This window comes from Rhea americana, unplaced genomic scaffold, assembly GCF_003343005.1.
Source record: "Rhea americana isolate MKP2758 unplaced genomic scaffold, rheAme1 scaffold_168, whole genome shotgun sequence".
In the NCBI taxonomy this organism is placed as follows: domain Eukaryota; kingdom Metazoa; phylum Chordata; class Aves; order Rheiformes; family Rheidae; genus Rhea; species Rhea americana.
This window is the reverse complement of record NW_028185794.1, coordinates 453,980-468,482: the sequence shown is the minus strand read 5'-3', so window position 1 is coordinate 468,482 and position 14,503 is coordinate 453,980. Positions and strand designations below refer to the sequence as shown.

The following is a 14,503-nucleotide window of genomic DNA, read 5'->3' as shown; positions in this document are numbered from 1 at the left end:
GGCGGCGGGCGGCTCCCGGCCCCGCGGCTCGGTGCGCGGCGGCGGCGGCGGTACCGGGAGCGGCGGGGGCTGGGGCGCGTCGGCCCCGCAGCTGCGGCTCGTTACGCTCCGCTCGGCCCCGTTCGGCCCCGGCCCTTAACAGCGCCGCGGCCCCGGCGCGCCGCATGTGAACCGGGAGGGCACCGCGACCGCCCCTGCGCACCGCCCCCCCTCCCTTTCCCTCCCCTGCACACTGCCCCCGCGCACCGGCCCCGCAGAGCTCCGGAGCAGCCGGCACCCACCCCCTTCTGCCCCCGGCACCCCACCATGAGCAACCTCAACAAGGACACCGAGCACACCAACGGCAGCGGCAACGTCGAGGAGGAGGTAGGACGGCGCGCACGGCGCCGGGAACGGTGCGGCGACGACGGCAGCTCCGGGGGACCCGAGAGCGGGGCGTCGGGGCTGGAGGAACGGGRTCGGACTGGGGCTGGAGAAGTGGGGCCAGACCGGGGCTAGGGAATTGAAGACGGGGTGTCGGGACTAGAAGAGCGGGGCTGGGAAAGCGACGTCGGGGCTGGAGGACTAGAGCTGGGGAGCTGTGAATGCGGCGTCGGGGCTGGAGGAGAGAGGCTGGACTGGGGCTGGAGAAGCGGTGTCGGGACTGGGGAACTGAGGATGGGATATCGGGGCTGGAGGACCCAGGTGCTGACGCACAGGAGATGCTCCTGAGGCTGGGGAACCAGGATGGGGTGCTGGGGCTGCCCTGGGGGAGTGGGGTGGCATGGTGCTTTTGGAGCATCTCTGGGCAGTGACCTGGGGAGAGGAGTGTTGGGGCTGGAGCACTGTGGGTGCTGGGACTGCCCAGGAAGTGGGACCTGGTGGTGGGGGTTGGACTGGGGATGGAGGCTGGACCACTGGCAGCCTAGGCAGGGCAAGTCCTAGCTGAGAGCACTCTCACCTGCCTGGTGGCCTTGTGGTCCCCCCTGAGGCAGGGGACCAGTAGGTCCCTGCTCTATCTAGCTTGGTATGATGGCTGGTCCCCAAGTGGAGGGTGCCCTGGGTGCATGTTGCCCCTGTGGATGGAGAGACTAGGTTTCTGCAACTGGAGGCTGCCCTGCCCATGTGAGCTGCTAGGGATGAATTTGAGCCACCATGGTGGAGCCCTTGTTCCACTCCCCATGTTCCAGCAGCCTGGTGGGGATAGAGGGCTGAGAAGCACCTTGCTGGCAGTCCTCATTCCCTGGACAGCTGTTGCAAGCAGGAACCTGGATAGTCCTGGACTCCATCCTGGGAGGATTTGTGGAGGTTGTTGTTCTCCATCCACACGCCAAAGCATCCGGAGCTGAGCCTGCAGTGCCGGGCACTTGCCCTATGGCTGCCAGAGCTGCTGGCTAGGCGCTGGTATGGCTGGGACCGCAGCATCTTGCTCGTCCCACTCCTCAGGGAGGCATGGCGCAGCGGRTCGCATGCTGCCCTCCATCTTGGAGATGGCTCTGGAAAAAACTCGGACATGGTAGCGTTTTGCTGCAGTCCTATGCGCCTGGCCCTCGGGACCRGGGAGGTGCTCTGCCCCCTCCCCCAGCCCTCCTCGAGCGCGCCGTGCGCTCTTGCCACCGCAACATGGCGCCTGGGTTGCTCTGCTGCCCGCCGGGAGGGCTGCACGGCCCCGTGTGCCGCCTGCTTAGGGGCTGTCGTGCCCCCTCATGTGAGGGGAACAGGGTGGGATGGATCGGTGGGTGGTAGTGGTGTGGTGRCTGTAGCTTTCTTTCCCTTCCCTGCATGGAGCAGGGTTTAGGCAGTGCGATAGGACATGGCTGCAGTACAGCTGGTGGCACATCCTGGCCTCACTAGGTGACACTGGCATGGGTGGGTAAAGAGTTTTTTTGGGTTGTTTGGGGCCCTGTGAGGCTTTTGTAGTGTGGGAAGGCTCTGTACCAGGCGTTTCATGCRCTGCACGCACATGCGCAGGAGACTCAATGCAGATCCTTGATCCAATTATTCACTGGCCTGCAAAACTCCCTGAGATCGATGCTGCTTGGTGTGTCCTAGCCAATGTTGCTCTGCCTTGGGACCTCACAGGTGGTGGCTGGGTGTGCTGGGGGAGAGTTTGCTTGTTCTCSCCACTGCCAAGGGCTGCCTGGGTTATGGTTCAGCAAAGCAGGTGCTAGAAACTGATGTGTCCTTATTGCACCTGTGAGCATGAAAATCCCTTTGGGAGGAGGAAGGGAACCTGGTCCTCACCAGACTGATACTTGGTGACTGGAAAGCCTAGTTTAGGGGAGAAAAAAAGCCAAAAAGCACCCCGGGGAATGGGGCTGGTACTGTGATGGCGGTTGAACAGAAATGTCCCTTGCTCTCTCCATTGTTCCACCTCTGGCAGTTTGCAGGGAGGTGGATGGTCCAGCCCACCCTGCTAGATGGTCTGCAACCTTGCTGGGCACCTCTGCCATCCTGCATGCCAGGGAGGCAGGGGTGTAGCAGAAGATCAACCGTCTTGRAGAGAGCGGAGTGCTTGGGAGGCAGTGATGTGAAGCTGGGACTTGTGCAGGGTGTCATCCAAAGAGCACCTTGCACCTCATTCCTGTGTTTCTTTGGTGCTCTGTTGGCCCAGTTGGGACACTGGACCCTGTGTCTGGTGAGGTTGCTATTGGAAAGCCGTATGTCCTCCAGGATCCTGCTGTCGCAACAAATAATGTTGTGGGTGACTTGCTGTGGGTTGGGCTCTGCGGTGGCTGCTCTGAGCCTGTGGGAGCCCTCTGAACGCTTGTTTTTCCTTTCCRGCTGACCAGGGGCTTTTTCTCACGGCAGAAGAAGCTAATGCGGTATTAGGAATGATCTTGTGTTTTGGGGTCTTGGCTTGGCCAGAATTTGGGTTAGCTTGGGGAGAGCTCTTGGCCACATCCCTGATACAGGGGAGCAAACAGTTTTTGTAGCAATGTTTACATTTAATGCCAAGTTGAATCCTTCCAGGCCAACATAAGCAGAGGGTGTGCTGGAATATCKTTCTGAGCTGTGTGGATGATGCCGCTGGATCCTGGCGTGGCGGACACAACTCGATCTCCCTGTGAGTCTCCTTTGCTGCTTTCCAGAGCAGTTGCAGAAGGGAGACGTGCGGCCCAGATACAGCAGGGCGAAGCTCCCAAATTCAGCCCAATTTATCTAATCTGTGAGTCCCTGGATCTTGCAGCCCCTTCCTGCCCAGTGACATGGGGAAGACAGGAATGTCTCTTGCTCCTCTCTAGGTCGTTAATGGGAATGTTAAACAAACAGGGCCTAATGTCAGTCCCTGCTGTTCCTCACCAGACACCTCCCAAATTTGATACGTCGCCACTTACTGCTATCTTTTGTTTAGTTTTCCAGGCAGCTGCCAATCTGTGTGACAGCATACATCCCTGCCCTCCTGAGGGGCGGTGTGAGACTGTCAGCTGCCTAGGTGCCCCGCACTCGTTGCGTGCAGTGCTTCCTCCGGCAGCCGGAGGAGCTTGCTTGCCTGCCATGGACACTSTGTGTTGTGTTTATATGGTTGTATTGCAGTTAGGACCTCTTGTGTTTACCCCTGTCACCACTGTAGTCTTGGATGTTCGATGCAGGTGTGTCACCTCTGCTCTGGTCCTATGGCTCATAACTGATTTGGAAGCCTCAAGTTAATTGTTGCTCCTCAGGAGGTCACTGAGGAGTGGGGGAAATTTTGAGCCTTTTGTTTAGGGTCCTWATGCAGGTGGCTGGAGTGCACTGTTATCCCATGTGTCCTCTTGCTGCTTTGTCCCTTTGAGGGAAGGGGCCGAGTCTCAAGGGCCTCTCTTGCAGCAGAGTGATGGGGGCTGCTGTCACAGTAGAGCTTGGATGTTGAGGGTTGCTGAATGTGGACAAAAACTTGAATCTGTGGTGGAGATCTGAGAGAGAAAGTTGGGCTAAGCACAGGCAAGGACCAGGAAAAGTTATATGGTCATGCTCTGCTGGGAAAGGAACTTGTTCCCTGTTGGTGCACAGCAAGGGCTGTAGAAGACATTGTTTGGAGTTAGCGAATGCCCTGTTGCAGGAGGCAGAAAGCTTTGCTCCCAGACTGCTTCCACTGGGAGGATGGGCTAGAGTAGCAAGTACTTCATTCCTGGCCTTTCTTAGTTGTTGCATGCTGGAGCTGCCAGAACCGTCCAGAAATGCCACGGGTAAGCCGGCATGTGTTAGATGCTGGGTCTCTGTAGCTCTTCATGAACTGGTGCCAGACATCTTTTGATTTCTGTAATCTCTGCTTGAGTGGACCTAGATACCTCTTGCATGCATGGATTGTAATTCTCTGACTTGAAACAAATAAGGTTAACGTAATTTCTGAGTCAAATGACTCTGATGCTGCTCTCTGCTACACAGAGCTTGAGGGTGTAGTAGTTACTATCTCCCACTTGCTAATCTTCTTGTATTCAATCTGCTTGAACCAGAATGGTGTTTCAGAACTGTTTTCATGCATCATAAAAGTATCTTCCATGTTAAATGTGGCTTTATGTTAGTGACAGATTGTTGGCTGAGCAATACCCTGAAGTCACCATGCAGGCAGAGGTTCTGGGAACTAGTGTGTTCCCAGACCTCCTCTTAGTCTATCAATGAGCCATTCTTACTGGGGGAGGGATGTGGGAATCTCCCTGTCTTGGTGCCTCTGTAAATTCTTGCAGGATAGCTTCCTTTTCCTTTCTCGCCATTTCAGATGTAAGGTTGACTTGTCTAAGTTGTGTTGAACATCAATATCCCAAATAGTCTCTGTGACAGAGTAACTGTTGTTCTTCCAGCTACCTGGCTGTGTAGCTAGTCTGGTGAATGAGATCTTGTTTCAGAAATGAGTCTTTCTCCTTGGCTAGTCTGAGGAGGTGCTGAGTAGAGCTTTCCCTGTGTGGTCTCATAAGTAGTTTCTGGTGTTGCAGTAGCCTGCAGAAGTTGTGAAGGCTGTGCTATYATCAGTCAGAAACTAGCAAAGGGCTGTGCTTTTCCCCTCATGGATATGGGCAAAGTGGGAAGGATGCCTCAGGAGATGATGTTTGGAGGGTAGCTGAGAGTGGTTCAGGCTTTGATGTCCTCCATCATGGCTCTGCTACAGGAATCAGCACTGTGTGAAGTCAGCTATGACTTGTCAGAACTGGTGCAGGAAGCTCCTGAAGGAGCTATAAGCTCTTCTTGACTTGCTAGTCTTGGCAGTGTTAAGATCTGTCAAGCTGTGGAGGTTGAGCTACTTGGATCATGGAGTGCAGCATGTGCCTGTCCAGGCTTCCTGAGTGCCTGAAGTGAAAACTTTGAAGACTCACCAGGAGATGAGTGTGGAAGTGAGATGGTCAACACCTCACTTGTGGTGCTAAGCATCTTCRCTTGATCACAATGCCCTGCTCTGTAGAATGGTGTGGGGGATAGTGTAGCTCTGTTGCCCAAAGCAAGTGAGGCAGTGAAGTGTTGGCTGTGCCAGATCTGGCTAACTCTTCCCACCAGCACTGCTGAGGACTAGATGTTTCAGATTGCAGGAGCTCTAGCTCCTTAGGAAAATCTCTATCCTCTTGCTAACCCACCTGAGGCATCTGTTGTGAGGCAGACCTTGGGCTACCTGTCATGTAGCTAAGTAGCCCTCAGTCCCAGGGAACTCTGGCTAGACCTGTGATGGTGTTTTCTGGTTTGAGACTGTCTGAATTTCTTGGAGCAGCAGTAAATGTGGTGAATTGAATGGCAGCAGGTCATTTCCTTGGTAACTTGATCCATTTTGTTCTTCTGAGGGAAGTCAGGCTGCATCTTCTCTCTAGGAGTATAATACATTAGCTGAGACCTGGTAGCCTTATCAGATCTGGAAGCAAGTCATTTCAAAAGCTTGTTCCCTGAGGAAGCCCTGGGGTATGTGTACATCAGAGGCCATCCCCATAATAGGAAAGTACCTCCTCTTGCAACACTATCACTATGTGAGGATGCTTTGTGTGGTAGAGGCACARGCATGAAGAATTCAGGTGTGCTGTAAAACACCTGCATGCCACATGGAATGTCTGATACTGAATTCCTCCGGTGTGCTGGATGCTATGTGGTTGGACCTGGTGAGGGAGCAGGGCAATGGGAATGCAGCCTCGGTGCTGGACAYGCTGAATCTAATCCTGAGCCAATGCAGTGTTTCTGGGGAGGAGGGACCCTGGGGTGCTGCAGGCAGTGGTGGTGGTGCYATAAGTGGTTGTGTGCCAGGTGACTCTTGCCTTGATATGGCAAGAGTGAATGCCATGTGCTTAGCAAGGGCATTTTGCCTGCTGCATGAGGTCATGGCTAGTGGGGAGGCCTGAAAATTGCTTGTCCTTGGGCCTGCTGTCTCCCTTGGGTCAACCCTAGCAGAGAGGGGTACCTGGCCAGATGGTGGGTGAATGTGGAGGCAGAGCACTTGCACAAGCTCTGGGCTCTGCTTGGCATGTGCCAGATAGAGCTTTAGGGTGTGAGGATTTCTTTGTTCCCAGGGCTCATCCACTGGCTTTGCTGCTAGGAGGCAGGAGCCGGGGTGTTGCCGAGGCTTGCTCTRTCTAGTGAAGATCATCTCCTGCACCCAGCCCAGTGGACAGGGACAAGACATTGACCTTTGCRTCCTATGGGAAGGAACAGTCTGGAGCCCAACTGGCCAAATGTAGCAGGGCAGGGAGGCAGAACATAGGTATGAGATCCTGCCTTGCCTTGATGTGCCCCAGGGGCTGTTGGGGTGAGTTTCTCTAGATGAGTCACATGGAACAGCAAGTACTGATGTAGTGCAATGCTCTCCTTGATCCATTCTTCCCCAGCTTACCCAGGCATGGGCTGTTGTTGGTGAAAATGCAGGAACCAGTGGGGCAGTCTGTCTACATGGAGGATCTGCAGCCCTCCTGCATAGCCCAGWAGTAGTTCTGGAAGTGCTGTACCTCCCAGTTGAGATGTCTTATCACGTACCTGARGATGTGGTGATGGGTTCTTGCATTAATGTTAGCTCAGGTTCTGGTTCTCAGCTCTATGTCAGAAGCTGTCAGCCTGGGGACAAATCATCTGCTTTGAAGGGCATCGGGCCAGAGTCTGTCYGAAAGTGAGCTGAGCTGTGGTTCCTGTGGGCTAGTTCTTACAGCAGTGGCTTGAAGTGCAGAGCAAGCATGGACATTGAGTAAGCACCCATTTCTGGGAGTTGTAAGAAGAGAGGAGAAAGCTTTACCCCCTGGTCTTTCACAGAGGGATGTGAATCAGGGGGACTGGCTGGGATATGTTCTCTTTCTAGCTTGGACCTTATAGCTTGTACTATGTGCTGTATCCATTCTTACTACGCACTCTGTGCTGCTGCCTAGGCTGTCTTTCTGGGCCGTGTGTCTCATCTGCTCTATCTGCTACATTGGATGCTCGGGGTGCCCACTTGAGGTCTTGGGGGGAAGAATGCCCTGTGGTGTGGAGGGAGRTCAGGGCATGTTGCTAGTCAGGGTTGGCAGCCCTGGTCCATTTTGGGTGGCATAGCTGCTCCCCACTGAGGAGTAGCCATGTCTTGCCCAGAGCTGGGCTAGCTCAGTAGTGCCTAGTCCTTGGGGTTCTTGGCTGYCTACTGATGTCCCCAAAAAGCTCCTTGCAATTAGGGTGACACTGCCATAGCCACTGTTAACCCCTGAGAGCTGCCACAACCTCTCAGCTCCCCACTGCTCTGGTTTTGTGAAGACTCTTCTGGTGTTGGGAGCTGTCAGGCATGCTCCGTGGGGCCATGATTTGGCCAGCAATGTGCCATTTCAGATTGGACAGATTCAAGAGGTTCATGTACCTCTCTGTCATATCCTGCCTCTGTGGCTACATGAGTGGAGGAGGCAGGTGTAGGACCAAAAGGTGACTGGGAATTTAGCTTTTAGCTGGGTGAAGCAGAGACCAGTTGCTTGAACACAGATGTCTAGTGTGAGGACCCAAGTAAAGAACATACCTTGTGAGGGTCCTGCATTCAGGCTGATGCCTCATGCTGAGAGCAGAGGGTAGCAGAGGGTCTCTGCACCTGCTGCCAGGAGAATGAATTAGTAGATGCAGGCTGGAGGAAGTGGTCTGTGGCAGATTTCTGTGGTGTGCTGTCATGAGCTTTCTGCTTGTGTAAGGTCTGGCAGCTCCAGCTGATGGTGAAAGGTGTCTGTAGGCCCTTTGCTCCTGCAGGGGTCCTCCTGTCCTTGCTCTGTCACTGGAGCCAGGAGTTCAGTGTGATGGGCTGTGTAGTGCAAGCATGATTGTGAGCATCTCCTAGTGTGTTGGCTGTGAGATTCTACCTCAGCAAATCTCTCAGCAAGGTGGAAAGCTGGGGGCTGTGATGGCAGACTGGGAAGGATGCTGTGCTAACCTTTTCCTGAGCTGGGGAAGCTCTGCCTGGTGTGCCTAGTTGGGAGAGTAATCTCCTGGGAGCAGGGGAAACCCTCTCTGGCCTCCTCCAAATGCTTCAACAGCTTTGAACCTGCTGCTGTGGCCCTAGTGCCCATGGGTGATGTACTCCATGTGGGGTGCTGTGAAGACAGGGGACAGGACTCAGTTGTGGGGAGCAGGAGGAAGTCTCCAGCACAGAGCCAGACCAGTGGTGCTTCCTCTGCTTGGGCCATGGCCTAATCTTGCATGCTGTCCCGTTRTGTCTGGACTTATCTTCGCTCATGTGCTTCCTGCTCAGTTGAGCAGAAACCAGCGCCTGTCCCTGCTTCCCTCCTCGCTCAAACACCTTCCTGCCCTGACCACAGTGGCTGGGCTGAGCCCCRTTGAGACTCCCCTGCTCAGTGTGGGGGAAGAGCAAATGTTCTTTGGGGGGAGGGAGGTCCTGATCAAGCTATAAGCAGAGTTGTGTAAAACACCCCAGCCTGGGGGTCCAGTATCAGTGCTCGGCTGGGCTTTCTTGTGTTCTGCTCCTTGTGTCCCTCTCCCCCATTCCTGGGTTAATAGGATGTTGTCCCTTGAATGTGTCTCATGTGAAAAGCTAATTTGAGAGGAACATGCTTGAAGCCCCCCTTGCTCTGAGTGCTGGAGGAGGACTGTGGTTYAAGGCTGCTTTCCTCTCCAGGGATATGGCCTGGGTGAACATCTTCCCACTGCCACAGCTGCTGTGGCCTTTGCTGTTCTGTGCTTCCTGGCTAGAGCAGCTCCTGGACTGATCCTGCACCTGGGCTCAGCAGTAGCCTGCCTGCTGGTCCTGCAAGCTGTCCAMGGATGTTACAACTCTGCCAGCAATGGAACTGCAAGCAGGCAGCCAGCTTGTGCAGCCACTCTACTGTCAAGTGCTGGTGGTGGGGAAACTGAGGCATGAGGTGGCAGAGGAACCTGCTAATGARACTGTTCCTCTTGAGAAGCATATTCCATAGCATTGGGACTACTCTGCCTTCCTGCCAAACAGTAGGTGGAAGTAGATCAGCCTCATCAGTATCTCTGCACCAGCTGCCCCTTCCTCTGTTTTCTGGGGGTTTACCTGCTGAAGAACAAAACTGCCCAGCACTAGGCCTTCATAAGGCAGTGGCAGGAACTCTTCGTGCCCTGGGCTGATCTGGAGCAGTGAGATTAGGGCGCCAGCCACTGAAGTCCTTAATCTCTGTGGTTGGGTTCCCAAACATTTCCCTCTCTGCAGCCTTGTTTTGCAAGCTCAGTTCCCTGTGTTTTGCAGCCGTGCCTTATAAGTCCCGGCTCCTAGAGCAGCCTGCAGGCTTGCTGCATTCCAGCAGCCTCGCGTCAAGTGGCCCCAGCTGCATTGCATCCAGGACTGGGGGCTGGCAGTGCTGCTGTAGCTCTGCAAGCAACCCTGGGGCTGCTGTCCTGCTCCTGGGGAGCTGTGTGCCAGAATGAAGTCCCCCATCCCTCCCAGGATGTTCGGTGGAGCAGGATGCTCTGTGCTGCAAGTGGTGCCTGAGATGGTGTGGCTGTGTTTGTAGCTTAATAGGTCTTGATCAGTAGAGCAGCCATTCCAAAAAGTCTCTCTGTTGCTAGTGTTGGAGTATTGGTGCATAGAGCAACTTCTACCAAAGCAGGTCCTCCCATGGGAATAGCTGTGGTGTCTGTGGCTATGGGACAGCCTGAGTCAGGGGCTGAGCCCTCAGGAACCTAGCGTGTAGGTCAGCATGGGTCAGGGGATTGYGTGCAGGGAGGAACAGCCTTGGGGAGGTTGTGTGGGAGCTTATCTGCAGGATGGTGCTGAGCTCTGGTAGTATAGGCAAAAGGCTCGGTGCAGAGCTTGGTGCTGTTCCTGTGGAAATGCTGGTGTGCCTGAATGGGGTGGCTCTGGACAAACCAGTGTGTACCTGTTTGCAGCTGGGAGTACTTTCCTTGGAGAGGGTGACTGTCTGGTGGCCCAGGAATAGATGAGGTGCTTTAGCACAGCCCTGCTTCTGAAATCCTCATGAGCTGCCTTCAGACATCTGCTAATCTCTGGCTGTAAAGGTTTGTGTGCTCCAGGTGCTGGGAGAGTGGCTCCAGGAGCTGGCTAGCTGGGGAGGGGGCAGAGTGGCCACAGCTGTGCAAAAGCATGGCTGGAGGTAATGCAGATAACAGATTAATCTTCCAGAAGAGAAGATCCTGCCTCACTTCCTTCTGAGAGGATTTAGAGCAGTCTCTTAACTAAATCCCAGTGCTAGAAAACTACTAGAGCAGCCTTACAGGAGATAGGTGCTTGTGCCTTTGCATCTAACATTTTTGGCATACCTTGACCCTTGCTGGGCTGCAGGGCAGTGTCTGGCACTCCTTGGGACTCTGTGTTGAGAGCTTTTATTTAAAGGAGAGCATCTGGCCTTTCTGGGAGAAGAGGACTGACTGGCTGAGATGGAGCTGCAGTAGGAAGAGGCAGGCACAGCTGCTTAACTTCTTGAAGCCTTGGTGCTTAGTACCAGGCTGCGCTTGCACTAGATATCTCCCATGTCTGTCATGGGATACATGTAGGTATGGTTGTGTAAGGACTGCYTTAGAGCCATTGATTTGAGTGATAAATGGCGTTGTCCTTGTCCTTCCCTGCTCCTGTGTGGGAGCTATGCTAGGATCCTCCCTCTTTAAGAAATGGCCTAGCTGGTCTTGTCCTTTTTGGCGCAGATCCTGTTTTCCATGGCTCTGCTCCATCTCTGAGTGTTTGGATTGGGGACATCCCTGAGGGGGCAGGGATGGGGAAAGAAAGTGTTCTCCGCAGGGCCTCTGACAATGTGACCCTGCTGAGCTGTCCTCGGGGAGAGCTACTCCCTGCTTCACTGCCCTCCTCCTCCTTGGAGTTGGGGGGAGGGTAGYTAAGAGCAGTAGTTCTGGGTGAGATGGTGGTTTTCTGACCTGGTATCGCATCTCAAGTGGCTAGGAGCAAAGTCTAAGGAAGAGCCTATGAAAAAGGCATTCCTGGAAAGCTATTTCTGCAGCATCGCCAAGCTCCTACTGAACACGAGCTTTGATCTGGGCAATTCCTACTCTAGGTCTGGATGGGTTTTTGTTTGTTTATTTGTCCTGAAATTTGCTCTGTGAGGCAAGTGGGTAGCTGTGTTTGGTGGCAGGGAGCTGAAGCAGGACAGGTGTATTTAAGCGGAAACCACATCTGTCTTGGCATGTGTGCAAGAACTTGGACCATGGATTCGGATTCATCTCCCTCTGCCCTGTGTGATCCTAGTGACCTCAAAGCCTGCAGGCTGTGGGCTGCTAAGGGGTGGCTGGAGAGTCCCAGTTCAGTTCATCCTCTGGAAGATTTTTGGTCCCAACCCCTGATTGTTGTGCTTTTTAAAATTTATTTTGGAGGGGGCCAGGAACTAGGACTATCCACAGTGTGCAAGATGAGGGCACACCATGTGCTTAGACTGCCAAGATGCCTCCCTTTTGGGCTGCTGCTGGTCACATGTCTACACCTGGTCCTGGTCTGTGTGGCGATCTCCTCCCTCTGACTTACCTTGCTCTGTTCATGTCCCTTGAACATATAACCCAGGTCTCTCAGCCTTACCTTCTTGAACAACTTTGATTGTCGCTTACCTTTTTCCAGATCAGTTGTGGATGTGCTGAATTGCAGAGGTCTCTGGAAACCAACTATATGCTCTCATCTCTTAACAAGCTCTTCTGTGCAGGGACCTTCCTTAATCTGTCCTGGTACCCTTGAAGAGTTGTTTGAAGATCTTAGCTGATAATGTTTGGGGAATGTCTGTCCTGGGATTCCTCAGACTTTCTTCAGGGAAAAGTATCAGTCCTTGGTGGGTGCTGTGTGCTGCCTGGCATGCTTTCTCCAAAGTTGTGGATAGTTAGAGACCAGGCTTGAAGGCTGAGGGGTGTTCTCTGTCTGCAAGAGAAGGTATCCTGCTTCTGTCCTTGGCAGTGACTTACAGGGACAGCTTTAGGAGCCTGTTAGCTCTGACAGAGAGCTTTCCTAGGCACCTGCATTGCTCTGTTGAAGCTCTTGTAAGGGATCTGAGTAACTGACTTTCTCCTTCCCCAAGCAACTGCACATCTTCCATTCTGTCACGCCTGTCGCAAAGACTTACCGAGTGACGCATCACGGGACCATTTAGAGACCCAACAGGGATGTAGATTTCTATCTGCTTGGAAGAAACATCCATTCTGGGGTCTAAGCACACTCAAATCCTGAAATATTGAAAAGGAACGGTGCTTTCACATGGCTGAGGCACATGTGTGCAGAGTGYGGTGGCACACTCTTCCCCTGCAAGAGATGGCCCTGTGTCTTTTGGGAATGTACGGAAGGCACTCTGCATTGCCAAGCTGCAAGCGTCAAAATCTTTGAGGCGCTTTCTCTTGGGTTGCCTGCTGCTGTTTTCCACTTTACCTGAGCGGTGCTGGACTGGGTAGGGAGGCTGTGGGACTGAATCTGAGCATGCAAAGCATTTCTGGAGTGCTTCAGATAGCATCCTGCTTCCCTAAAAAAAGCTGGAGAGTAAAGGTGAAGGGATCAGGATGTGCAGAGTCTGGGGAAGAAGATGCTGTGTTGGAAGGAGGGATGCTCATCCTGGCTGCATCCTTCCATTAGTCTTGAGATACTGGGTTAAAGAAGGGGTCTGCACCCTAATGGAGATAGGGAGGAGGGGGTGGCAGGAGCCCAATGGGGCATTAGCTGGGGGCTAGCAGCCCTCAGTCCTGGCAGACATGGGGAGAAAGAGGGACAATGGGTGCAAAGGCTTTCACGATCATTTTTGTCCTGGAGGCTTAACTTGCTCTCTGAGCTCATGTGAAGGGTGTAACTGCCCTTGCAGGACTGTCCTGGGTACAGGAACTCAGGGGAGGCRCTTTGCTTTGCTTTCTCCTGGAAGCAGAAGAAATTTCCCTGCTTTGGGGAGCCTGACTGCTTGAAGCATCCTGTAGTTGTGTAAGTTTGGAGGCAAAGAGTTATAGGGTGCAGAGGCTCTGATGCATGTTCCTGTGTTCTCAGGCTGCAGTGCAGGAGCAGGGTAAGTGTGTGCTGCTTGGTTTTGTGGGAAAAGAGGTTTAATGAGGTGTTAAATACAACCAAGTCCCTCTAGGGAAGGGAAATGGCTGAGCAAAAACTAAAATGTGGGATCAGAATGCTTCTGTCTTGGAAATGTGACGAAGTCACTTCAGATTAGAAGCAAGCCAGGAGATGAGCTTTGGCACTGTACTCCTGGTCCTGCTACATTTCCAGCTGATGGCTGGAAGTTCTACAGCCTGGAAGTGTCTGGTACTGTTTGATGCCATTTTGAGCGTTCAGGCGTAAACATTGCCCCACGACCTTCCAGTGGCTTGTTTGGGACTGGCAGAGTKGGTATCATTCCCATTTAATGGAAAGCAAGGAACATAGAGCTCCATCTTCCCATGGTTTTCTGTCTCTTCTGTCTTCTGTCAGTGCTGGCCAAGCTATGATGCAGTCTCCTGGTCCTTAATAATGACTATACTTGCGTCTTGGTGATCTCTATAGTGCGTAKCTTCACTGTCCACCTCTGTGCTGATTCACAAGAAGTCTTGGCAGATGCATCATGCTGCTTCCTATGGAAATAGGCTGACAGCCAACAGCTCCCAGTGCAGGGAGAAGGTGGTTGTGATGGTCTAACTGTCAAGCAATACTGCTAGGCCATGTGCCTTTAATATTGCTCCTTCTTCCTGGCTATTCATATGAGCTATAAAACTATCTATTGAAATCTTCCTCTGGTATTATATTTTGGCTTTTGCATGCCAAGCACATTTGGGGGTGACATGTGACTTCTATAGCTTGGAAAGAGGAGTGGTCTCCTTGGACTTGCTGTACTACAGCTGGTTTCTGGTTGGGCACAGCAAGACAGYGTAAGAGCTGGCATGGGAGTGACATCTAGAGGGTCTGTTTCGAATGGGGAGGGAGCAGGAATGGACCACCAAATCCTCACACCAATGTACTGGAGCTCTTGCAGAAGTCCAAGGTGCGTATATGGTGATGAGGTGACTTTCAATCAATAGCTGAAATGAGATTCTAGGATGGGCTAAGGGAAGGTCTAGCATGTGAGTGTTTCATCCCTGTAGACAGGGGTGAGAGAGAACTGGGGCTTTTATCTCTCTCTTCTTTCTGATGTGTGTCAACCTCTGCTTTCATGCATTTGGCAATGTATGATCTTCTAGTAATCTCTTCAAA

At 53.1% G+C, this 14,503-nt stretch overlaps 1 protein-coding gene across 3 annotated transcripts in view; it reads left to right on the top strand.

The window, feature by feature from the left end:
• Positions 1-29: 29 nt before the first annotated feature.
• RBPMS2 (RNA binding protein, mRNA processing factor 2) overlaps positions 30-14,503 on the top strand; it is a 32,198-nt gene continuing 17,724 nt past the window's right edge. For all 3 annotated transcript variants that reach the window (XR_014895299.1, XR_014895300.1, XM_085300708.1), the window contains exon 1: positions 30-366. Coding sequence is in view for 1 of the 3 variants with exons in the window: in XM_085300708.1 (XP_085156834.1) it covers positions 307-366 (60 nt within the window). In the remaining 2 variants the exon portion in view is untranslated. The remainder of the gene's footprint in view (positions 367-14,503) is intronic.